At 42.4% G+C, this 24,325-nt stretch overlaps 1 protein-coding gene across 1 annotated transcript in view; it reads left to right on the top strand.

Moving 5' to 3' along the window:
- GPATCH11 (G-patch domain containing 11) overlaps positions 1 to 24,325 on the top strand; it is a 57,955-nt gene that overhangs the window by 19,879 nt on the left and 13,751 nt on the right. The window contains exons 3-7 of the mRNA XM_033938921.1: positions 1,810 to 1,851; positions 6,352 to 6,472; positions 14,370 to 14,460; positions 17,516 to 17,635; positions 21,815 to 21,896. Coding sequence (XP_033794812.1) covers positions 1,810 to 1,851; positions 6,352 to 6,472; positions 14,370 to 14,460; positions 17,516 to 17,635; positions 21,815 to 21,896 — 456 coding nt within the window. The remainder of the gene's footprint in view (positions 1 to 1,809; positions 1,852 to 6,351; positions 6,473 to 14,369; positions 14,461 to 17,515; positions 17,636 to 21,814; positions 21,897 to 24,325) is intronic.

The raw sequence follows: 24,325 nt of genomic DNA, 5'->3' as shown, positions 1-24,325 counted from the left end.
ACTAGATTCTCTTCCTGGTGTTTGTCGCATCATCTGGGACCCTTGTCGGCTCCCGTGTCCTCGGTTCTGGAATATTTACTTCATTTGTTTCAGTCCGGTCTTAAAACAAATTCTATTAGAGTGCATCTTAGCGCGATTGCTGCCTTTCATCAGCAGCTTGATGGGAAGTCCCTTTCTATCCATCCTTTGGTGTCTCGCTTCATGAGGGGTCTCTTGAATGTCCATCCTCCTCTCAAGCCTCCCCCGGTGGTTTGGGATCTCAATGTGGTTTTGGCTCAACTCATGAAAGCTCCGTTTGAGCCCATGGATAAATCTCATCTAAAGTTCCTCACTTGGAAGGTGATCTTCTTGCTTGTGCTCACCTCTGCTCGAAGGGTTAGTGAGCTGCAGGCCTTGGTAGCGGACCCGCCTTTTACTGTATTCCATCATGACAAGGTGGTTCTCCGTACTCATCCCAAGTTTTTGCCCAAGGTGGTGTCTGATTTTCATCTCAATCAGTCCATTGTTCTTCCGGTGTTTTTTCCCAAGCCCCATTCCCATCCTGGGGAGGTGGCGCTTCACACTCTTGACTGCAAGAGGGCGTTGGCTTTTTATCTTCAACGCACTCAGTCTCATCGGAAGGTTCCTCAATTGTTTTTGTCCTTTGATCCTAATCGGTTGGGATGTCCTGTTTCCAAGCGCACCTTGTCCAACTGGTTGGCGGCTTGTATTTCCTTTTGCTGCGCTCAGGCTGGTCTCGCGCTGCATGGTCGGGTTACGGGGCATAAGGTCAGAGCAATGGCGGCTTCTGTCGCTTTCCTCAGGTCTACGCCTATTGAGGAGATTTGCAAAGCTGCCACTTGATCTTCGGTTCACACTTTCACCTCACACTACTGCCTGGATTCTCTGTCCAGGAGCGACGGCTGGTTTGGCCAGTCGGTTTTGCGTAAAATGTTTTCTTGATTTGCCAACTTCCCTCCGTCCCTTTTTGGTTAGCTTGGAGGTCACCCACATGTGAGAATATGCTGCCTGCTTGTCCTGGGATAAAGCACAGTTACTTACCGTAACAGATGTTATCCAGGGACAGCAGGCAGATATTCTCGCAACCCTCCTGCCTCCCCGAGGTTGGCTTCTTAGCTGGTTATCTGAACTGGAGACCACGAGGAGGGGATGCGCCCTCTAGTGGAGCAAGAAGGCACACATGCGTGGTGCAGCACAACAAACTTGAATCTTCAATCAAGTTTGCTTGAAAAAGCTGTCCGCGTCGGGGCTCCGTAGATGATGTCACCCACATGTGAGAATATCTGCCTGCTGTCCCTGGATAACACCTGTTACGGTAAGTAACTGTGCTATTTGTTAGGTTTGAATTATCACCATATTTGGCAGTTGGTGTTACTTGAAAACATACAATATATTTTTGACTCCTGTAAACATAAAAGAAAAGATGCATTCTATACTTCCTTTCACCATACTGAACTGTGAACTATGTCTTGCTTCTGCTGACTAGACTGATCTCGGAGCTTACAGTGAAATACTACAGGGTTTCTGTTGATTCTGTCAGCAGAAGGAGACAAAATAGGTGGCTAAAAAAGGATGAAAATGCCCATTGGTATTTCTTGGTATTTTCCTTTCTTATATTTGGTTTTGTTAGGTGCTATTGACTCAAGCATGAATTGATGGCACCTAACAAATTTGATTTGCATTAGTTAGTATTTATATGGCTGTGCTGTTTAAGATCTCAGAAGCAGACCATATGAGCTAGCAATACTTGCAGTGAAAACAGAACTATGATGTCTTAAACTCTTGTTTGCGCTTTTTTTTTATTGCCAGGAGATGGGATCATTGAACCAATTCCACTTACCATTAAAACAGGTTGGTAATATTTTTATGCATGGTTTTGGTGTTGAAGACCTGCAAAATGTGGCTGAGATTTCATTTAGATTTAGGTTTGTTATGCTACTCTGTGTGCCCTCTTTTATTTTTGCCAGAGTTCTAATGGCTGCACTGATCTTGCGGAAACTGGAGTCTTTGTAGAATGTAATACTTTTTACCAAATCTGTCAACCAGGCCAATAAACAACATGGTGTGATTTGAGACATTATGATTGAGTGCCCAGTCATTGATGTATGTCAGCAACTGCCATGTTATATTTACATCCTACCCCAAATGTTCTCCACTCTTTGAAAGGACCCAGTATTAGGATGAACTAGATAAGTGCAGCTTTGTAGTGGGCTTATGGTGTAGTTGTGATAAATTTAGAGACTTCATAAAGTTTAATAATGTAAATGTGATTAAAACTAACAAAGCTGTGGTTATAGAGGACCATTGTTTAAGACTTAAAAGCAATCTCAAAAAGATTAGAAAAGAGGAAGTGATATCATTGGACCTAGTGTGAAGCTCTTGCTCCATACCCCTGTCGGTTAAAAGTGACTCTTTTAGACACTCGTGAAGGCAAGGTGGGTGCAGAGTCCTTCCTGGAATAACTTCCTAGGACCCTGCTGAGATGACAATGAAGTGATTGCCAGCTGACTTGGCTTTGGTAGTGGGAAGACCAGTATGGCACTTGGGAGTGGGAAGACCAGTATAGCACTTGACCTTAAACATGGTAATAGAGCAGCAACACAAGGCACAGAGTTGGAGAGGCAGTAAATTGGATGATGGTAGTGATACAGAGAACCCTTATTTGGTAAACTGGAACAGCATACCAAAGTAGCTCAATGAATTGAGAAACAATCTGGACACTTTTCTGTGAGATAAAAAGCCATGTGGTAGAGCTGCATTAAGAGGTTGCAGTTCTGGGTGCCTGTGTGGATGAAACTGAACATGAGTTGGTTGGATGGTTCCCTGCATACCCTACCCCCTCTCCACCTTAAAATCCCGAAATCGCCATTCTTTTGATATTCATGGGCTATTTTTGTTTAAATTCAAATCTGGAATAATCCAAGATTGCCACTATGGGTACCGATTTTGAAGTTATTTTTCATACTAGTGTCATTTTGCAAAAAAAAACCTCATAGATGGCTTCCCCAGGGCAGGATGGTATGGATTCATGCCTTATTTCCAGTGAATGGCTGTTGGATGGGCAGCTGTGTTCCACGTGTGCTGCGGCCCGCAAGGGGGGTGGGTTTGCCTGGATGCCATGCCTTCGACTTCCAAGAAGGATCTTCAAGGGCCTTCTGCCCCAACACCCATGAAGATGGCGTCAGGAGGCCCTGGGAAGTGCACTGACAACATTTCGGCAAAGCACAAGTGTGGCTCCAGTGATAAACCTCATAAATCTTCCCAGGTATTCCAAAACTGAAGTCAGAGGTTGGCTTCCGCCACGGAGAATGCTTTTCTGCCGGAATTTGTGAATATGCTTTATCAGGCATACTTAGTTAAAAAGTTTCTGCCTGTTTCCCTTCCACAGGCTGCAGCGCTGATCTCAGGGACCCCTGCTCAGAGGGACCAGGGTCTTTCTTCTTGCTGTACTGTGGGGGGTACTGGGGAGTAAGACAGCTTTGTCTGCAGTTATGCCAGACACTCTTTCCATTCTTCTTTTTTTGACAGGGCAGCTCTGCGGCGGCCACTGATGTGGTGAATTTGGCAGATCTCCAGGATCCGGACCTGTGCGGAGCCCATAATTTGGGGGAGGACCCTACTGTGTGCAGATTCTTCAAACATGCTCACTTTGTGGATTTAATCTCTGAATCTCTGCAGGAATTGAAACTATAGACGGCACAGCCAGTAACTGCTGAATGTTCCCTCATGAGTGACTTAGAGGCCACAATCTGTCTCTTTTCCAGATCATCCTGATCTTGTTCAGATTCTTACAGATACTTGGGAGACTATGGAGAGTCCCTTGAAATGTGCTCAAGCCATGGCGCGACTTTATCCCATGGTGGATGGCTTTAACAAGCGCTTTACTTCCCTGAAAATGGATTCTTCAATGGCACAGGTCACTAAGCGCACATCTCTCCCCAGTGATGGGGGTCCTGAAGGATGTCCAGGACTGATGTGTGGGTTTCATCTTTAAGAGTCTGTTTGATTCGGTCGCGGCTGGTGTTAAAGTGGCATCAGCCTCCTCTTTCACGGCTTGGGCGTTCATTCCAAGCTGCGCCATGATCCTGACACTGGTGCTTCATGATTTAGATTTTCTCATCTCTGGAGTGGATTACATGGTGGATGCCTTGTACGACGTCTTGAAAGTTTTCGCCAAGCTTGGCATCTATGCTGTTTTGGCTTGCAGAATACTCTGGGTACAGCAGTGGTCTCGTGCTTCATCTTTTAAAGCTACATTGAGCCGGTTGCCATTCAAGGGCCAGGATCTGGATGACCTTATAGCCAGTGTACAAGATCATAAACCCAAGGCGTTGCCTGGGAGCAGGTCCCGCCCTTCTGGGCATTCTAATTTTTGTCCCTTCTGGCGTTCTGAACCGTTCTTGGGCCCTTCCACAGAACAGCGGTCCTCTCTCATCTGCCAGCCCATACTTCGGTAGGTCTCGACGGCAGCAGTTAGTGGCAAGTCGGCTGACGGCTTCCAGCAAGAAACAGTTCTGATGCCAGGCCACTATCTCTTCCTCCATGCATTGGGGGCGGTTGTCGGCCTTTCTGGCAGAATGGAAAGCCATAACCTCCGACTGCTGGGTTCTGGAGGTTCTCAGAGATGGCTACAAATTGGAGTTTCTCTGTGCTCTGACCGAGTATTTTCTGGATTCCCCTGCAGGCCACCTCAAGAAGGTGGTTTGGGTGCAGGGCACAGTCCGCAGACTTTTGGATATTGCGGCAAGTGAGACTCATGCTGGAGTGAGACTCAGACTCTGGGAGATACTTGATATACTTCATCGTGCCAAAGAATGGATCCAATGATTGGAGACCAATTCTGGACCACAAGGCAGTCAATGCAGCTCTGAAAGTCCCTCTATTCCACATGAAGATGGTGCGCTCAGTGATCACATCGGTGGTGTCAGGAGAGTTTCTAGCCTCCCTGGATCTGACAGAGGCATATCTCCACATTCCCATTTTCCAAGACCACAGGAAGTATCTACAGTTCAATGTTCTGGGGTGACATTTCCCGTTTGCAATATTGCCCTTTTGATTGGCAACAACACCCCGGACCTTCACCAAAGTGATGGTGGTAGTTTCAGCCCATCTCCGCACCTTGGGTGAAATGGTTCAACCGTATCTGGACAACTTGTTGTTCAGATCTCCCTCACTGTCCAAGGGGAGTCAGGCTCTCCATCAGGTGGTACAGTTGCTTCAGGAAGAGTCACCTCGAGCCCACAAGTTCCTGTGGCAACCTCGTGAGACTCGGCAGCCATTTTTTCAGGAAGACTACATGGGCAGGAGCATAAGAGGGTCACTTCTGCCTTAGCTCACCCCACTGGACCACCAGTGACTAAGGTAAGCTCAACCTGCACTGCTTTTCCAAGGCAGGCAGGGAGAGAGGGGGTGCGTGGTGATTTTACAGCCAGGACAGGACCCGACCCCTCACTGAGGGAGAAGGAGGAATCGCTCCCGTCGCAGCTCAGCTCACCACTGGACCATCAGGATTTAAGGTGGACTTGCGGAGAGGCCAGCACTGAGTTTGGGAGGGGGCAAGTGGGTGTACAGCTTAGTGATACTTGAATATAAATCCCTAAAAAGGGGAGAAAAATGTTCTGAGTTTATATTCAGATCGATTTATGTTCGAGTATATACAGTAATTCACATCAGCATATTCTTTTAGATTATAAGCATTTACTTTTGTTCAGAAGACACATATCCCAAGATGGAAGAGCAGATTCAATTAGACAATTATTTGGAGGTATTTAAACGTTTGCTTTAAGCATGTTTTCCAGAGGAGAAGGGAAGAAAATATTTCAAAATTTACATTGCAGTTTAAATTGTATTTAGTATGGAATTGGTTTTCATGTACTGCAGAAGTCCTTTCAGAGATTTTTTTTTTTAATATATAATTTTTATTAACTTTTTCAAATAATACATTTTATACATAAATTACACATATCGATCAAAAATAAAGGAAATCGAATCTTAATACAAATTTATACATAAAATAGAACATATACTAATAAACTAAAGTAAACATAAAATAAAACAAAAATACACACAAGAACTGCAGAATCTTTAATCAGAAACAAAGAAGTCTAGTTTAACTATACAGTAATAGGTTTATATAAAAGTCATCTAGTGGGGCCCATTTCAGATTGAAATTAACAATGTTATTAAATTTGAAAGTTATCATTTCTTCATATTTCCTAATCAGAGATTTTGTTTTAATGAGAATTGTCCTGAATTGTTTTGATAACAGTGTTTCTAATAAAAACTGGAATTATTAAAAAAAAAAGTGTTTACATCTGATAAGTTTCTCACACTGATTTTTTTTGTCAATAGGCAGATGTGGGATTGGCCATGAAGAACTTCAAAAACGGAAAGCAGAAGAGAAGCTGGAGAGCTACAGGAGAAAGATTCAGGTCAGAAAGGAAGCTGAGATAAAGGAAGCAGATCACTTCAGGTATGAGAGAATTTCCAAGTTTTTTTGGTTTGACATATTTCATGTGAAAGTAATTATTAAATAGAGCTGTATTCTTAGCGCATGCACCTTCCACATGGTTTACATTCCCACATGTTGACGGCTTTTGTTAGCCCTCTCTTAGTAATGTACACCTATAATATATAGTCTGAACATCCCCATATTACTACTTCCAGGGAAAGTCAACATGGTTGTGGTAAAATCCAAACTGCGCAATTAACTTAAAAAAAGGTTTTTTAATGATTGGATGCTTTTAATATATTGCTACTTCCTACACACAAAAAATCAGGTTTCCTTAGCAACAGCAGCAGATGAATCCAGAGACCAATGGGATAGCACACATTGTGACACACTTATCCCTTGCTCCAACCAGCAGAGGGATTAGTCATGTTGAGTTCTGGCCTGTCGGCGTGGCCTTCTCAGGTAGGAGGAAGGCTTTTCAGGTTATAACAGACCTAGGCGCCTGCCTAGTCTGCCAGGCCACACTGAGAGTAGTTTGCAAAGAGAAGACCACACAGGTAAGTTTGTTCCAAAAGAATGTTCTTATACTTTATTGAACCCGGGGGTCTGAATACCATCAGCCACCCGCATGTCATGGAAAAACATAAAACACAAAATAGCTTGCAGTTGTCAGAATGGTTTGCTACACCAGCCACATGCAGTTCAATACCCTGGACTTTTCCAGTCTAAATACAGTCCTCTTCACCAGGGGTTAAAGTAAATGCAAATATCAGGAAAATAAACCTTCAAACTTTGTAAACACCTTGTGAAAATAGACAGAGTAATTGCAGTTCCCAAACTTGGCAATGAATTCCTTAAACGTTTTAGCTTACCTAGCTGAGACACGGATAGGTTTTGCAGGGCAGGCTTCACAGCTGGGCTTCCTAGGAACACAGCATGGCATTAGATAAACTGTGAACTTTACTTAGGTTTTCACAAGGAGCTTTCACACCCACATAGATAAAGTTCCTTGACCAAACAATGCCCTCTGGGCAGTCGCACAGTCTAACAGGGAGATTTTCCTGCTCTCCCTCTAATTACTGTCAGCTGGGTTTGGGTTACGGGAGCCAGCACAAACACAGCCTTGCTTCATTCCCTTTAGCAACTAACCTCCATGTCAGTGGGGAAAAAGCCAGCTTCCAGCAGTGGCTCAGAGACATCCATAGCCCCTGCCTGCTCAGCAGCAGCTGGGGTTGAGCTGAGGTAGTCCTCGGTCATCTCTACGTCTTTACTGCTGTGGGTTGGAGGAGAGAGACTTCTCCCCTCATCTGCATCCAAGCATTGCTGCTTTTCCTGCCGCTGCCTGAGCTCCTTAGCTCTAGCTCCGTCCCTGCTCTCCTTACTGTGATCCCATGCTCTGTTCTTATGTGAGTTAAAGCCCCACCCCTCTCTCCTAGGAACAGCTGTGTTAGGCAGGAAATCCCTAGGGAAATAATTCAGGTTTCTCCTAGGCTGGTAATGAGCATACCTTCCAGCATTGGGACTCCACTTCTCAATAAGAGTCCTATCAGGCTTTCTAGAGTACCCGTACTGAGATGGCGCTCTCTGCTGGATATTCCTATGCTCATGCCTCTCCTGCTCTATCTCACTGTCTGAGGGGTAGTCAGCCAAACCCAAACCTTTACTTTTAACCTGGTCAGCCCTTCTGACCAGGGACCGTGTTCTGCTTTTATCCCTTACAGGGACAAAGCTGGCCACAGGTTTGTCACAACATCTACCAGCAGGCGGAGATAGAGAAACTGATTAACAGGTGGTCCTTTTGGTTGGCACTCTTCCTGTATCTCCAGTATGCTCTATCTCCCAGCAGGTGATGGTCACTATTTCTGCCTTTGGTCCCTATTTCTCTTAATTCTTTACGAACTATAAAACCAAGAACCTTTCAACTGTATAAACTTTCTTTTCCTTCAGTTAAGGAAATAAAGACATTAGGTTATGTCTCTCGCTCCTCTCCTATGTATACATCTTTACTTCTATTGGAACTAACTACCAGTTGAGATCAGATCTACTTTTTCTCTTTATATCTTTAGAAAATATCTAAAGACTTTTCCTTTCAAAAATTGTTATATAAGTAATTTTATTTGAAGAAATTATTACAATTTCTCATTGTGTAAACCATGTCGAGCCTCTGTTGACTGGAGGATTTTCCGGTATATAAACTAAAAGACTGGATTGGATTGGATTCATTTCTTCCGGAAAGTGTTTTTCAAACTAGTGATATGAGCTGTGATAGGTGCTTCTCAAAAAATAGATTTAAATTTGTGGGTCAAATAAACACCATTGGATGAAAGAAAACTGCTGCAACAAGGGGAAATAGTCTTTGCAACATCTTCATTTAGGGCCTCTTCTATTAAACTGCGCTAGCAGTTTCTAGCACGGGGAGCCGCGCTGAATGGCCCACGCTGCTCCCGACGCTCATAGAGTCCATAGCATAGTTTAATAGAAGAGGGGGTAAATTTTCATCTCCATAGTAGTAACTTTTTTTCTGAAGGCTGAAAACTTTTATACGAGTTTGAGTATGAGTGTTGCTTCCTTCCAGTGAGAGATTTGACACATTCAGTTTCTTGAAGAGTTTGCACAGATATCCTAATTTTGACAAACAAAAATCAATATCTCAAGAAGTTTTTGGCATATTCATGATGTTCTTCAAGAGATGAGTACTAATTTGAACACACTTGACAATGCATTGCCACAGGAGAGCCATCACAAGCTACAGTATAACAAAGATGTGTGCTCAGATCCCATATCCTCACGCACTATTTTAAACCTTGCCTTCTGTAAGCTTACCATGTTCAACACACTTTCCATAACTAGATTCTGTGGAGGACTCAGTTTAGATACAGCAGCTTTGACCATGTGTTAGACCACAGTTCTTCAACCGCCGGTCCGCGGACCGGTGCCGGTCCGCAGAAAATTCCTGCCGGTCCGCACAGGACCGGCGAGATGGACGCCGTTAAATTTCCTGCCCTGGTGGTGTTCGGAAATCTTCTGTTCCTCCCAGCCTCGGGCGATCAAGACAGGCTGCCGACGTCGGGCATTCCCTCTGTGAGTCTCGCCTATGCGGAAACAGGAAGTTGAAACAAAATAGGCGGGACTCAGAGAGGAAAGATCCCAATATCAGCAGCCTGTCTTGATCGCTGCCCCTGCCGAGTCACCGAAGAGGGCCGCGGAGAAAGTGCAGGCAGAGAGGAGATGGTCAGCGTGCGCGGGGAGGTCAGCGTGTCGATTGGGGCCATCAGCAGCGTTTGTGCTGAGAGTCTGCCCACGTGCAGGATGCGGCGGGTAGGGGCCTCCAGCTCATCTTGGGCGGCAGGGCCTGCGGTGCAAAGCTGTTTTTTGCCGGCTTGGGGGGGGTCGCGAATGTGCAGGGCACAGCAGGAGTAAGATCATGGGGAGCCTTCAACAGTGACTGTCTCCTCTCCTAGCAGCTCTGTACTTACCAGGGCAGTGATTCACTTTGGCAACTTCCCCTTTCCTCAGAGGCGGCAATGGACCCAAGGCTGCCTAAGGAAATCACTGCTGCAGGCAAGTACTGAGAGCTGCTGGAAGGAGAGGAAGCCACTGTTGGAGGCTGGGAAGCTGTTGGATAAAGGGAGAGCTGCTACTGCACCTGGAGGGAGGTAGAAAGAGAGATGCTGCTGGGAGGGGAAGAGGGAAAGGGATGGGAAGAGAGCTACTGTTGGATAGGGGGGAGGAGGGAAGGGAGAAGGAAAAAAGGAAGGAAACAGCTGGCAAGGAGATTAGAGGAGGGAAAGGGGAGAGACAGGAATGAGAAAGTAGAGAGAGATTGATGCTGGAAAGGGGGTCAGCAGAGAAATGAGAGAGGGATAAATATGCTAGATCTGGTGTAGGAGAGATAAAAATGAAGAAAGCAGTGAAGCTGGAATGAATGATGTAAAAAGAAGAGAGGAGGCACAGGCTGGATGGAAAGGGGAGAGGAGCATAGAAAGAAGTCAGATACATATGGAAGGGGGAGAAGCCAGACAGTGAAAGGAACGGGCAGACGCTGGAAGGAAGGGTGGAAAGAAGATGAAAGCAGAGACCACAAAAGGTAGAAAAAAATCATTTTATTTCTATTTTGTCATTACAATATATCAGATTTGAAATATATATCCTGCTAGAGACATAACTGGGGACTGCAAAGCCTAACACTATTCCTATCATGTGTGACTGCTGTATTCTGTTAGCATGATATTTCTGTGTAGCATTCTGTAATAATTTGGCTTGTTCAGTTTTCTTGATAGTAGAGGGGATATATGTGAAGGGGAGGGGAGACAGGGGTTTTGTTGGTCCTTGCTCTGAATATTTATATTTATAAAATGACAATTGTACAGAATATTGTTTCTTTTTATATTTTAATAAAATACGTTCAATATAAAATCATAACTGAGGCTTGTGCAGATGGGATCAGATGGTTTGTGGGGACCGAACTTGCGGAGACGGGGCGAAAATGTGTTTTTTATTTCGGTCTTAGTAGTTTGCCGGTCCACAAAATAATTCTTTTATTTCTGCCGGTCCACGGGTGTAAAAAGGTTGAAGAACACTGTGTTAGACTATGACTGAACATTGTTGGTTTGAAAGAAGTCTCCTCAGACTCACCAGCCATAATGTTTACTGTATCCACTTCAGCTAGTAAAATCAGTTTTTCTGTGATGGTGTAAGGCTTTTTGCACTTTCCAACTCTAGTAGGATGTTATCAAAGCATTGCTTGGTATTAATGCTTGTTTAAAAAAAAAAATCAAACCTTTTTTGTTCTTTGAATACTTTTAACTCTGGTAAAATAATCATGGGATTTACTAGCCATGTTAGAATGTTTTGTCTCTTAAGTGGCATTCTAGTTTACTTGGAAAAATGCATTCTGGAGCCAAAATTTTCAGACATATACACTCCTGACACTCTTCATGATTGCCATTAACCAAAGTAAAACCAAACTCTAGATTATTGTCATATTTCTGATATTTCTGTTTGTTCACAACTTATCCAGTTGTTCTGGTTCATCTTCCTTTTCTTCACTTCCACGATTCTTATTAATGCTAAAAAATATTTCCATTTTTATGCACATAATCATCAAAATAATTCACTGATCTCGCTCAGCATTTTAAATGACACTATTCATGAGTTAGATTTGTCATGCCAGGTTTATATGTAAAGCTTTATCAATAAAGCTCATTTCCTTTGCAAACAACATACAGTTCCTTATGGATGGGTTAAATAGTTCAACTCGCAAGTTGCTTGTAGAAGACATTGATGATTTTCTTCTCTCCACTCCCTCTCCTCAGTCTTAACTTTTGCAAGCGAGTTGAGAAGATGTCTTTTTATCTGCTCTGCACTAAATTTTTTTATTTTCGGGATTTAATCCAATATTTTTTTCAAGGCCTCCCTGTGTTAAGAAGTTCCCAGTAGTCATGGGATAGCTCTGCCTGGGAGAAGAACCAGACATGATGGGTGTGTAGCCAGGAGGACCACACTTAAAGAGCATCTGCCTGGCTGGCCTGCTTTAAAACTTGGTGCTCGCTGTCAGATGCTTCAGTGCAGGCTAATTTGACACCACGACTGGGAGGCTTGGCGGAGGTCAGCTGCGTCCCTCCCCTGAAGAATCATGTGGTTGTCTGAGGGGGTCAAGGTTTTCAGGTTTTTGGAACCTGAATAAAAGGCAGCCCGAAGAGACAGGCCGCTGGAGTTACCCTTGCTTAGCTGAGGCAGAAATCCCTTCTTCATTTCCAGCTGCAGTGAGAAGATGATGCAGGTACAGCTCATTAGTATCTATGAGAAAATTGGGATGGGTCTGAAGTCAGCAAAACTAAAGGCTTATGAGGGTGTCCTAAGGGTTCCCCAGCTCTAAAATCCTATTTTCAGAAATTTTGAACTTTTGGTTATCCCAGGACAAGCAGGCATGATATTCTCACATGTGGGTGACGTCATCTACGGAGCCCCAGCGCGGACAGCTTTTCAAGCAAACTTGATTGAAGTTTCAAGTCTGCTACACTGCACCACGCATGTGCATGCCTTCTTGCCCACTAGAGGGCGCATCCCCACCTCGTGGTCCTCAGTTCAGTTTTTTCCGCAGAGCCAGAAGCCCTGTGGAAATTGAGCTCCTGTTTTTCTGCCTTCTGACACCGCGTCTGAGTTGTTTTGCTCGGTCGCTGTGCTTTATTTGTTGTTTTCCTTCTTAGTCACGTCGAAAACAAAAAAAAAAAAAAAGTTTTATTTCTTCCGTTCGGCTCCGGGGGCTCCCGGGAGCCGTGGCCGCGGGACGTCGTTCATTCCCGGCCCCTTTTCTTTTTCATGTCCCGTCCCTTGACGGGCTTTAAGAAATGCACCCTGTGTGATCGGTTGCTGTCAATTACCGATCCGCACCGGTGGTGCTTGATTTGCTTGGGTCCGGAGCACCCTACTGACTCCTGTGAGAGGTGCTCCATTTTTCAGTCCAGAGCGCTCCACCGACGCCGTGCCCGGATGGCGGAGCTCTTCTCTGCAGACCCCACGGCGGGGAAGGCCTCGACGTCGGCCTCGGCTTCGGCCCCGACCTCGGCCTCGGGATCCTCGCCGCGTCCCTCGACTTCATCGAAGCCTGCTACTCCGACAAAGCCTTCCTCGGGTAAGTCCCCGCTTCCTCCTCCCACGTGCTGTCTTCTGGCACTAAAATGCTTCTGAGGCAGCCATTTTGGATTTCCCAATTTTATTTCTAACGCCTCCTTCTGCGTCAATTTGCTTCAGTTTTGACAAAAATTGATTATAGGCTAAGTTGGTCTATGGTAATCTATGCAAGGAGAAATTAGATCTTACTTTCTAATTTACTTTCTTTTGGCCCTCTAGACTAGCAGAGCCCACCTTTTGCTTTCTGGAAGTAATTATTCTGTCTGTTCAGAAACTGTTGTTTGCCTTTGGTCCTCACATTTGGAACTGTGAGGTGTTAGCTTGTTTGGTGGTTCATTTTGTTACTTCTTTCTATGCATCAGGTGAAAAAAAATGACAAAGTCCAGACAACATAGAGGGCAGCAGCAGCCCAAGTATCTGCTCCTGTACAAGTTTCAAGTTTATTAAAATGTGATATCCCGCTTATCAAATTTCTAAGTGGTGTATTAAGGTTAAATAATTAAAATGTAGGGGAAACTCATACAGATTTCACAAACAGAAATATATTTCATACAATAGGTAAGGGGGTGAAATACAATATTTGATAGGATAGTAAGACAGATGGTAAATATATAGGAAGAGAATGATTTCTTCTGTTGATGGGAATGATTTCTTTAATTCAGTTAAAAGTTGTAGCAGGACCTAAACACAGAGGGGTGGCTTGTTTGCCTTTGGATTCTTTACAAGGGATTTTCTTAGCTATTCTGCTGCTGGCTCTCAGGGGGACAGCACAACTCACTTATAAGGTTACCTGGAAGTCAGGGATCCTCAGTTTCTGTCTGCTGGTGGGAATGCATAATCCATCAGTGTTGCTGGTCTGGAAGGGCTAAAGGAAAGTAAATCAGGTAAGATCTAAGTTTCCCTTTTATTGAAAAGGTTATTTGAACATTCACATGTGGGTGTACTTGCATATATTATATGTAAACTGCTTTGGTTGTACCCATAGAACGGCGGTATATCAAATTCATGACCCTTTTCATATGGTTGGCTGTTGTTTCTAAAACATATGCAGACTTAGATGTTGTACAGTACTAAATTTGTAGTATTATGTAGTGTTTTTGATCATCTTGATGCTATTACTGAATTTGGTACTTTTAAAGAAGATCCTCAAAGGGCCCATCCTATGAATTGTTGAATTTGTAGTAAAAGGTTGTGATCATTTAGGACATTTGCTTTCCATCAGATTAATGCACTGGGTAAGTCTCTTATTGAACTATTTACAGATCTTTTGGTTTTAATTTCTTAGACTGAGGTTCAAGAATAAGCATGAAGAGCGTAAAATAGAGGGGGATCTCAGAAAAAGTCAAAGAGCCTGCCTTCACTTGGATGAGGAAAAGGTAAATCTGTTCCGATTCTGAAGCAATATTATTTCCTACTCACAGGAATGATTAAGGAGAGTTGACACTTAAATTTAACCATAAGAGAGATAGTTGCCACCTAGATCAGTGGACTATGGATAGTTTCCAGCAAAAATAAAACTGTTAAAACACTCAAATATGGAATCTGTAATAAAAAACTGGACATGGTTACTCATCTTGTTGCTGCTAGTGGGGGAAAATCTGTATGCACAAAGACACAGTAAGATGACTTGTCTCATCTACTAGCAACTATAAAAATGCTAAAATGTTTCTTTCTGTAAAAGGGAGAGGGATTGGGACTTGTATACTGCCTTTTTGTAGTTATACAACCACACTCACTGGTTTACATACAAGCATTTTCCCTATCTGTGCTGGTGAGCTCTCAATCTAATGTACTGGGGCAGTGGAGGATTAGCACTGAGGGCCCAATATTCAGCTAGGTTGCAATCATTGTTTTGCTGACTACTGTCGGATTTATACCCAGAAAGTAAATGCCAGGCCATTTCTAGGAATATGAAGCCAGTAAAAACAAGGCTGGTTGATTGGGATATTCAGCACTTAACCAGCTATGAAGAACCACATGAAAATAATACTCTGTTTTATATGGTTATCTTAGCCAATTATGTGCTGAAAAATCAGCACTTAATTATTCCCCCACACTTTTTTTTACAAAACTGCACAAAAGGTTTTTAGTGCCATTCGGCGTTCTGAATGCTCTGCATTGCTCCGATGCTCATAGCAACTCTGACCGTCAGAGCAGCGCAGATCATTCATCGCACTATCTGGTGCTAAAAACCTCTTGCATGGATTTGTAAGAGAGGGGGTTAAGTACTGACTCTGACCTCAGAGTGGCCTCCAAATAGCTGGGTTTGGCTTGGGCTCTAACTGGGCATTTTTCACAGCACTACTGGTTAAGTGCCATTGAAAATGCAGTTATCCCTGGACACACAATCATTTTGAATATTGGGTCCTGAGATAATTACCAGGGCTGTGGAGCTGAAGTTGGAGTCGTGGACTTGCAGTCACAGTTGAATGCAATCAGTCAGTCGGTAAAAATGTACCAGCTCCAGCTTCAAAATAATAAAAAACATAAAAATATATTGTAATGAGTGGTATATCAAAATCTAAACAAACTTGAAACTTATTCTCCCTATCTGTCCTAGCAGTCTCACAATTTAACTATGGTGCCTGGGGCAATGGAGTGTTAAGTGACTTGTCCAGAGTTGCAAGGAGCATGCTGGGATTGAACTCAAAACCTTAGGGTGCTGAGGCAGCAGCTCTAACCACTAGATCACCCCTCCACTCCACAGTAACCTCATGAGACTGCCGTGAGTTCGGTTTATATTCCCTTTTATGGGAGAAAAAAGTTACCTTGGTTTATATTCAGATGAGTTTATATTCGAGTATATACGGTATGTTGTTCATTTGTGGTTGATATGTCAACATAAAATCTAACAAAGGCCCCAATACTTTGGAAGTGCACTCAATTACTAGCTTATCTGTTGTATTGAAAATAATACTGTTTGGAAAAGACTAGTCTTATATACCAAACCAAAGCAATTTGGTCTTATATGAATTTAATTTAAAGTGCAATATATTAGCCCAAAGCTGAACTTTAGTTATGGACTTCACATGTTTAGTGAGACAAATCCCCCTCTTTCACGAAACTGCAATAGCAGTTTCTAGTGCGGGGAGCCGTGCTGAATGGCCCACGCTGCTCCCGGCGCTCATAGGAACTCAATGAGCATCGGGAGCAGCATGGGCCATTCAGCGCGGCTCCCAGTGCTAGAAGCTGCTATTGCAGTTTCGTAAAAGGAGGCCAAAGTTGCATTTCTGAATCTACTTCCAGTAGAATGAAAATATCTTCTTCATAAGAATACAAGTATTCATCTTCATCTAATTAACCAAACTAAGACTCTTTTCAAGTTAAGTTAGGTTTGGTTCCATACACATCCGGGGAGGGAGGGGGGTATTTCATAGCAATGTATTGGAATATGTCTATATTTCGGGTTTGTAAAGGGTTGGGGGGATAATGATGATCTTTTAAAATTTGTTGTTCAAAGGTGTGTTTTTATGGTTGATATCTTTCAAATGTATACATTTGTATTGCACTGTTCATATTGGAAAATAATAAAAAATAAGACTATCGGAGGAAGTAATGAGCCCTGAGAGACCCCATAAATTGGAGTCAAAAAATGATCAATTTTGAAACCAGTTCAAAACTACACCATTTATTCCCAGATTGACCAGAATAGTCAAGAACAACCCATGATTCACCATATCAAATGCAGCCGAAAGATCGAACTACAACAATATTGTTTTTTTCCCTGTACTAAGTAAATCTAGGTCTTATGCATAATGGTACCATAGGAGCCAGCTCTGTGGGTGCTAGTAGGGTGCTCAGCATCCCCAATGTTGAGCTCCTTCATTATGTCCAATCATTTTCCAAATGATGATGATGCTGGTTAGTGATTTTCATGGGCAATAGATTCTGAATCAAATGATTTGTATCCACTGAATAAAGTCCGAATGAGTATGATTAAGTAAATTCTGGCCAGAAAATTGAGCAGGCACAATCTGCACATTACAAATCTAGGATATACAGGATAGTTTATTCCTGAACTACATAATTAGATAGATTGTGAACCCTCTGGGATAGATAAGGAAAAATGCTTAAATTCATGTAAACCGTTCTAAGCTCCCTTGGGAGAATGGTATAGAAAATTGAATAAATAAAAATAAAATAATTAAACTTCCTTCTTAAGAGATCATCCTAAGCTGCGTGTTCTCCCTAGTGGCATTAATCTCAAAGGTTCAAAAAGGATCAGTTAGTGCTACAGACAAGGATTTCATAGGAAGAGAACGCATTTCAAGAAAGGTGCCATCTTTGACAGATATTCAGGAACTGCCAGTTTTTCTTACTAGGTGACCACTTGAACAATTTTTGCCACATTTTTTTTTTGTCCTTTGAATTGTTAAGCTCACTTTGCTTTTGTGGGAATGAATAGTGAAATAAATAATCCTTGTTTTTAAGGGTATAAATGTTCCCTGGGAGAATTGGTACTGGCCTGTAGCTGAGCATCTAGAGGATGAAAATGAGGAGGAGGAGGAGGAAGAGGAAGATGCCAAAGATGATGAAGTTGAAGAACTAACCGTGAGTTTGGGTTGTTGTTTTGGGTTTTTTGGAGGGGGTTGGTTTGTTAACATGAAGATTAGCAAGTAAGTCCAAATTGCTTACCTGTTTCAAATGTTCTCTGAGGACAGCAGGCTACCAACCTTCTTAAGTGGATGAGGTCACCCAGCAGAGCTTGGGGTTGAACAGTATAACAAGGTTCAAGAGTTCCTGTAATGTTGTATGAGGTAACTTTACTTTCTCTGAGGTCAAGCAGGATGATACTTCTCACAAGTATGAATCCATAGCTACATCTTGCCTTTACAGAAAAAAAATCTATGCTAATGGGGGAAACCCAATATTTTTGGCATTGGCGGGTCATCTTTAAACTTGTTTTACAATGCCAATGTAGAAATAATAATAATAAAAAAAATAGGCCCAAATGGTACGGACTTGGATTGTAAACTTCCAGATGCTGGATATCAAAGAGCCAAAAAGAGACTATAGCTATTCAGATGCCACCAAATCTGCCACATGTGCTCTACTTGAGTAAATCAAGTTTTTCAAGTTTAATAAAAATTTGATATACCGCCTATCGTACTTCTAGGCGGTTTTACATTGTAAAACAATTAAATAATTAAAATGAGTAAACAAAAAAATCAGTAATAAAAAAGGGGGGGTTGACGAACAAGAGACTAATAGGACTAACTGGAAAAAAAAGGGTATGGAGGTAGGAAATCCATCTTAAAATAGAAAAGTAATCCAAGCAAGGGAAAATACAAAAGGAAGGAGATACTCATCTGAAAGCTGGAACAAGAAGGGGTTGAGATAGATGACAGGAGCCTATGGGAGACTTTTACAGGTGTAAAAGTCTCTCATAGGCTCCTGTCATCTATCTCAACCCCGTCTTGTGAGACCTATTCCTGCATTTTGCTGGAGTTGCTGAAGTCACGGGCTTGTACAAACTGATTTCAGTTCAGCAGCTGAGATGCTAATGTGTGGCATGTGAGTGTGTAGATTTCTTGCTGTGAAGTTTCTCAATGACACCAACCAGTGTTGGAAAGTCAATGAGCTATTTGACAGTGCTGAAAGCAAATGCAAGTCAGCAAGACACCACATCCAGGAACCTAAGAATTGATAAAGTGATGCCAGGCTAATGAGCTGTGGCACTGATACTGATGTACCCGTGTGAAGAATGGAAACTTCAAGAAGAAAGTTCCAGAAGTTATGCCTGTCCAGGGCCCCCAGGGAAGAATGGAGGCGTGGACTAGGAGAGGGTTAGATAGGCAGTTTGTCTGCTCCAATAAGGCAATACATAGTCACATCCAGGGGAATGATCTAACACACAGACACTTTCTGTATAAAACCCCTATGCTCTGGCAGAGTTTCTTTAGAGAAGCTGCGCCATACTTACAGTAATATGCTGGCACTGTTTGTATGAGGTTTTCTCTCTCCATTGTATATATCCAAATTGATTTATTTCTGATTTGACAAATGCTGCTATAATATTTATTACTAGAATAAAAAGTTATTTGCTTTGGAATATACAATGTAATCTTGTGTGTGTTATTTTTATTTTGGGGTTTTTTTTTTTCCTTCACGATGGATCCCCGGTGAGGTAAAGTAAGCAGCCTTTTACTTCAGGGGCAAGATGATAAGACAGAAGCGATTTAAAGATTAAATGCATCTTTAAAGAGAAATGTTTTAAGTTTTCCTTTAATTTTTTCTAGCGAGATTTTGTTGCGTAGTTCAGTGGGTAATGAATTCCAGAGAGTTGGGGCGGTAACTGCAAAATTCGTTGTATGTGATGGAATGGCGAGTAGATTTTGAAACTAGGATCTGAGAATTCTGGACTGAGTATATGGAATTAAAATATTGTTTAGGAAATCTGGTTGATTGGTATGAATCACTTTGAAAGTTAAGAGTGTGATTTTATAGGTTATTTTATGTGGTTTGGGTAGCCAGTGTGCTTTTATTAAGAGTGGTGTGACATGATTGTATTTTTTAGTATTTTCCATAATTTTTATTGCAGAGTCAAATAGCTGCACACATGGGGAGGTCCAGAACATGTGAGACAGTGTAGCCTTAGGCTTCACACATTTAGGGCATGCACCCACCCTGGTGATGTTTGCCCAATAGGTTCACCATGGGGCTATATACATTTGGCAGATAAACTTATATCCTATCTCATAAAATATATCTTTTACCAGGCCACTCGGTGCTCTCAAGTATCACTGCAGATGTTCACCCTGCAAAGTCACAGCTAGTTCCACATTTCACACTGCCACCAATCTGTCATAGTCCAAGTCAGCGAGCAGCTCTAGCAGGTAACTTATGGAAAAACTTCAAGGGCACACACAATTGAGCATCTAACTAAAGAAGTTTGGACAGACTTTCATAGGAATCTACAGTTAGTTGGGCCGCCTCCAAGGACCCCCACATAGTGCAGGTAGGCAAGGGCATCCATTTGTCTCCAGTTGAACTGGGTCTTTACTGTGGAATGGCTTTTCATGGTACCCTCATAGTCAACATCTGGTAGAGATATTTAAATCCCCTTTGTTCTCCAGTATGAAGCATTCCTCTTGTCATGCTAGGGGTAAAGCTATCATTTCCCCATATTGGCAATAATGGAGAAACAGTGAGGGTTATATACAATTGTTTACACAGATACTTCCAGGTGAACCGGAGAGGTTTAAGCAAGAAAAGGAAAGGGCTCCCAAATAGTTTTTTTGTCAGACATGCCACGTGAAGCGGATAACTAAAATGGTAAAGCTTCCACCGTGCCACCTCAACTACAGACAGTGAAAAATGGAAGACCAACAAAAAGCAGTCATGAATATGCTTCAGGTGGAAGGCTAGTGCAAAATTGTGCATTGATAAGAATGGAAAGTCCACAAATAACTAGGATAAGAACAAAGAGTCCTTAGTACAACCATTCATCTGAATTTTGCTGCTTAATTTTTCATATCGTGTTTTAATAAAGTGACTGTATTTTGGATTCCTGCTCTCATCTTGGTTATTTGTGGCCTTTCCACCCCTTGCATTTTCGATTTGACTTTTGTGATTCGCCACCCCTTTGTTTTTCTTCATTAATAAGAGTTCCCATCCCCCTTTCTCTTTGGTCAGCTTAGCCTGATGCAAGGAAAGAAATAGCTTCCTCACAGCCTATAGGAATTTCCTTAACAGCTGATCTAACTGTTTCTCCATCTTACCCAACAACTCCAAAGGTAGCCTCTGGTTTACATATAGCCACTGGGGTTATCACCATCATGTTGACAAGTGCTACTCATCCCAACAAGGATACTGGATAATTTTGCCATGTTAGCAGCCTCGTCTTGATAAGAGACACCAGTGGCTTTATGTTCAGATCATATAAACAGCTTAGATCCCTAGGGATAGTTATCCCCAAATACATCAAAGAATCTGTCACCCACATCAAGGGAAATGACACTCCCAACCAGGCAGGTTGCACTTTAAGGAATGGCATTGCTATGGATTTATGCTTGTCAAAGTGAACCCTGAGTGGAACCCAAATTCTGCTACTGCATCTAATAGGTACACAAGGGACCTCTTTGGATCTGTGAGTACCAGAAGGAGATTGTCAGCAAAGACTGGGAGTGTGTGGTGCACTGGATAGAGCTACAGCCTTGGCACCCTGAGGGTGTGGGTTTGAATCCTGCACTGCTTCTTGTGACCCTGGGCAAGTCACTTAATCCCGATTGCCCCAGGTACATTAGATAGACTGGGAGCCGGCCAGAACAGTTAGGAAAAAATGCTTGAGTACCTGAATAATTTGTAATTTGCATAGAATTGTAGGATATGAGGAATAAAAATTATTTTTTTAAAAGGCCAATATTTTTATCACATGATTTGCCAACTTCATACCCATGATTTGAACATTTCTTTGTATGGTACGAATCAAAGACTCCAGGTATAGAAGAAACAATAGGGGGTAGAGGGGGGAGCCCCGCCATATGCCTTGTGTGATTGGAAAGGAGGATGTACTATGACTGTTGACCAGCACCAAAGCATAGGGTTCATGATAGTGTTCATAACTCCCGCATATACTAACCCTCCAAACTCGTATGTAATCCACCATGATTAAAGGCAGAATATAAAAAATAAACTATAAACTACTTCACCATCTTCATTGCAGTTTAGCACAATTTACCCTAAATTATTTTTAGATATGTATAGAAACTTATTTCCTTTTTATTCCAGTCTTTGGAAAAGCTAGAAGCTCTGACTGCGTATTTAAGAAAAGAGCATTTTTATTGCATTTGGTGTGGAACAGCCTACCAGGGTAAGAAATCCGCATTTTATTTCATGATATGCTTTGATAATGATGATGATTTCCGTATCTAGAAGCTGAGAATTCACTTCTATTGAATGCTTAAATACCGTGGGTGCCTTGGATGTGAGGACAGCTTGATTTCAGTATATGCTTCTACAGTAAATGTGAAAACAGGATGAAAATAGTTTGAATATGTTGTCTTAAAATAATGGATATTTTTTATTACAATATTAGCTTAAAATGTATTTTATTTAAAAACTCTTATGTAGCACCCATCTACAACGCTTGGTGGCTTGCAGAATGCATACAAATTAGTATAGACAAATGTAATAAACCAATAGAGTGAATATATATGAGCTGTCAAAATCATAAAATCAACCATCACTATCAGTGCATATGTGATCAGAACCAGATTAAGGCATAGGCAAACTAAACATGTGTCTTGGGCCCAATATATATATATATATATACTTTTTTTTTTTTTAGGGGGGGCTGTCAGAAATTCTTAGAATTCAAGAAACCAGAATTGCAAATTGTTTTTTGGTTGGTTTTTTTTTTCGCAGGATTCTAAAAATTTGTAAATTACTTGTCTCAAAGCCAGAAGGATGCCTAAGTGTATAGATATTTTTCAGTTTAGTAGAGAATATTGCAGTGCAGCTCTCCAATATTCCCCCTTCTAATGCAGAAGGTGTGGTAGAATTCAGCCAGTTGGAAGGCTTCTAGTTACAGGAAGGAGGGGCTGAGCCACAAAGGCTGTGGCGAAAGCTGAGCCGAGCGCTGCACTGGGTCTGTGAAGAGAACCAGTGAGAGTTCTTTTGTGGGGGGAAGGAGATTGTTGAAAATGAGTGGGATTAGGGTTACCATATTTTGAGCCACAAAACCCTGAATACATGGCCCCCGCCCCATTCCGCACCTTGAGGGCCTAGAGCATGTGCAGATGTGCCCCCTCGGGGCTTTCCAAATACCAAACTGCTAAGTTTTGGAAAGTCTGTCTGAGCACCTGGACAGTATTCTAAAAAGAGGACATGTCTGGGTTTTCCCGGATGTCTAGTAACCTAAGTAGGATTTAAGAATGGCGTAAAATGTGAAGGTCTGCTGTCAGCTGAGGAAAAGGACTGACAGCAAATGCCAGAATTTTACATGATGGTGGGCTTACTAGGAGGGGGGAGGGCACTGCCTGAATGAGCACATAGCACCAGGACAGCATTAGGAAAGAGAGCCACTGGGTATTTGTGTATGTTTCTGTGTATCTGGTGAGTACAGTTTCATATAATGCAGTTTGCTCCAATCCTGGAAAAACCACCATGGAGCCACGCAACCTGCATTCAAGCCTACTATGGACAGAACCTGGGTTGAGCCTTGATCCCAAGGGACTGGTCCCCGAGCTCCCGGACTGTTAGTGCAGGCTGTCCAAGTGGGTGCATTGCAAGGCACTCTGTCTCTTGGATGCAGACCTCCAACCTTAGGGTCGGCGCTCTCCCACAGCCAGAGGTTTCCCAAGATTGGGATCCTCTGCAGCACAAAACATCTCGCAAATGGTAAGCAAAAACCAAAAAATAAACACATGCAGAAAAGACAGGCTCCTACCATCTCGTTTATAATGAAACAACTGAAGAATTGGAGGACAGCCCAGAGGACATGGGAGGTGGAGCAAAAGAATGCTAATGAGGCTCTCTACAAGAATTCTCGGGGGACTAGTTTGACTAACCACAGGTTGAATAATGTATCTGTCACACTAGAAATGAACTTTAGAGAGGAAGGTAAATTTATAATTACACAGGTCAACACATCATTTTCATCAAGAGTTAATGGGTGGATTTTGTAGTATTTTTCATGCTGATTTCAAATCTGTGTTTAGTTTTTCAGTAGCACGTCACATTTTTGTAATGAGGCTCATTGTATATAATTATAAATGTTAATTGGGCAATATATCATGAGTTTATAGGATAAACGTATAAGGAGGGTTATCGACAGTTGTCTTTGTTTTTTTTATGCTATAGATATTATTTATAGTGATTAATATCAGCCTTTATCATGCCAAGACATTGTACTAATCATCCAGATAGTTTCTATTATGTCTGTGGTTAATTCACGATGAGAGCACAGCGTTGCCCAATTACTGTAGATAAGAACATAAGAAGTGCCTCTGCTGAGTCAGACCAGAGGTCCATCGTGCCCAGCAGTCTGCTCGCGCGGTGGCCCCACAGGTCCAGGACCTGTGTAATAGTCCTCTATCTATACTCCTCTATCCCCTTTTTCTTCAGAAAACTGTCCAATTCTTTTTGAACCCTAATACCGTACTCTGATCTATCACGCCTTCTGGAAGCGCATTCCAGGTGTCTATCACCCGTTGGGTGAAGAAAAACTTCCTAGCATTGGTTTTGAATCTGTCCCCTTTCAACTTTTCCGAATGCCCTCTTGTTCTTTTATTTGTTGAA

The sequence above is a fragment of the Geotrypetes seraphini genome, chromosome 3, assembly GCF_902459505.1.
Source record: "Geotrypetes seraphini chromosome 3, aGeoSer1.1, whole genome shotgun sequence".
Taxonomy (NCBI): Eukaryota; Metazoa; Chordata; class Amphibia; order Gymnophiona; family Dermophiidae; genus Geotrypetes; species Geotrypetes seraphini.
Note: the sequence above shows the minus strand (reverse complement) of the source record. Positions and strands in the feature narration are given on the sequence as shown.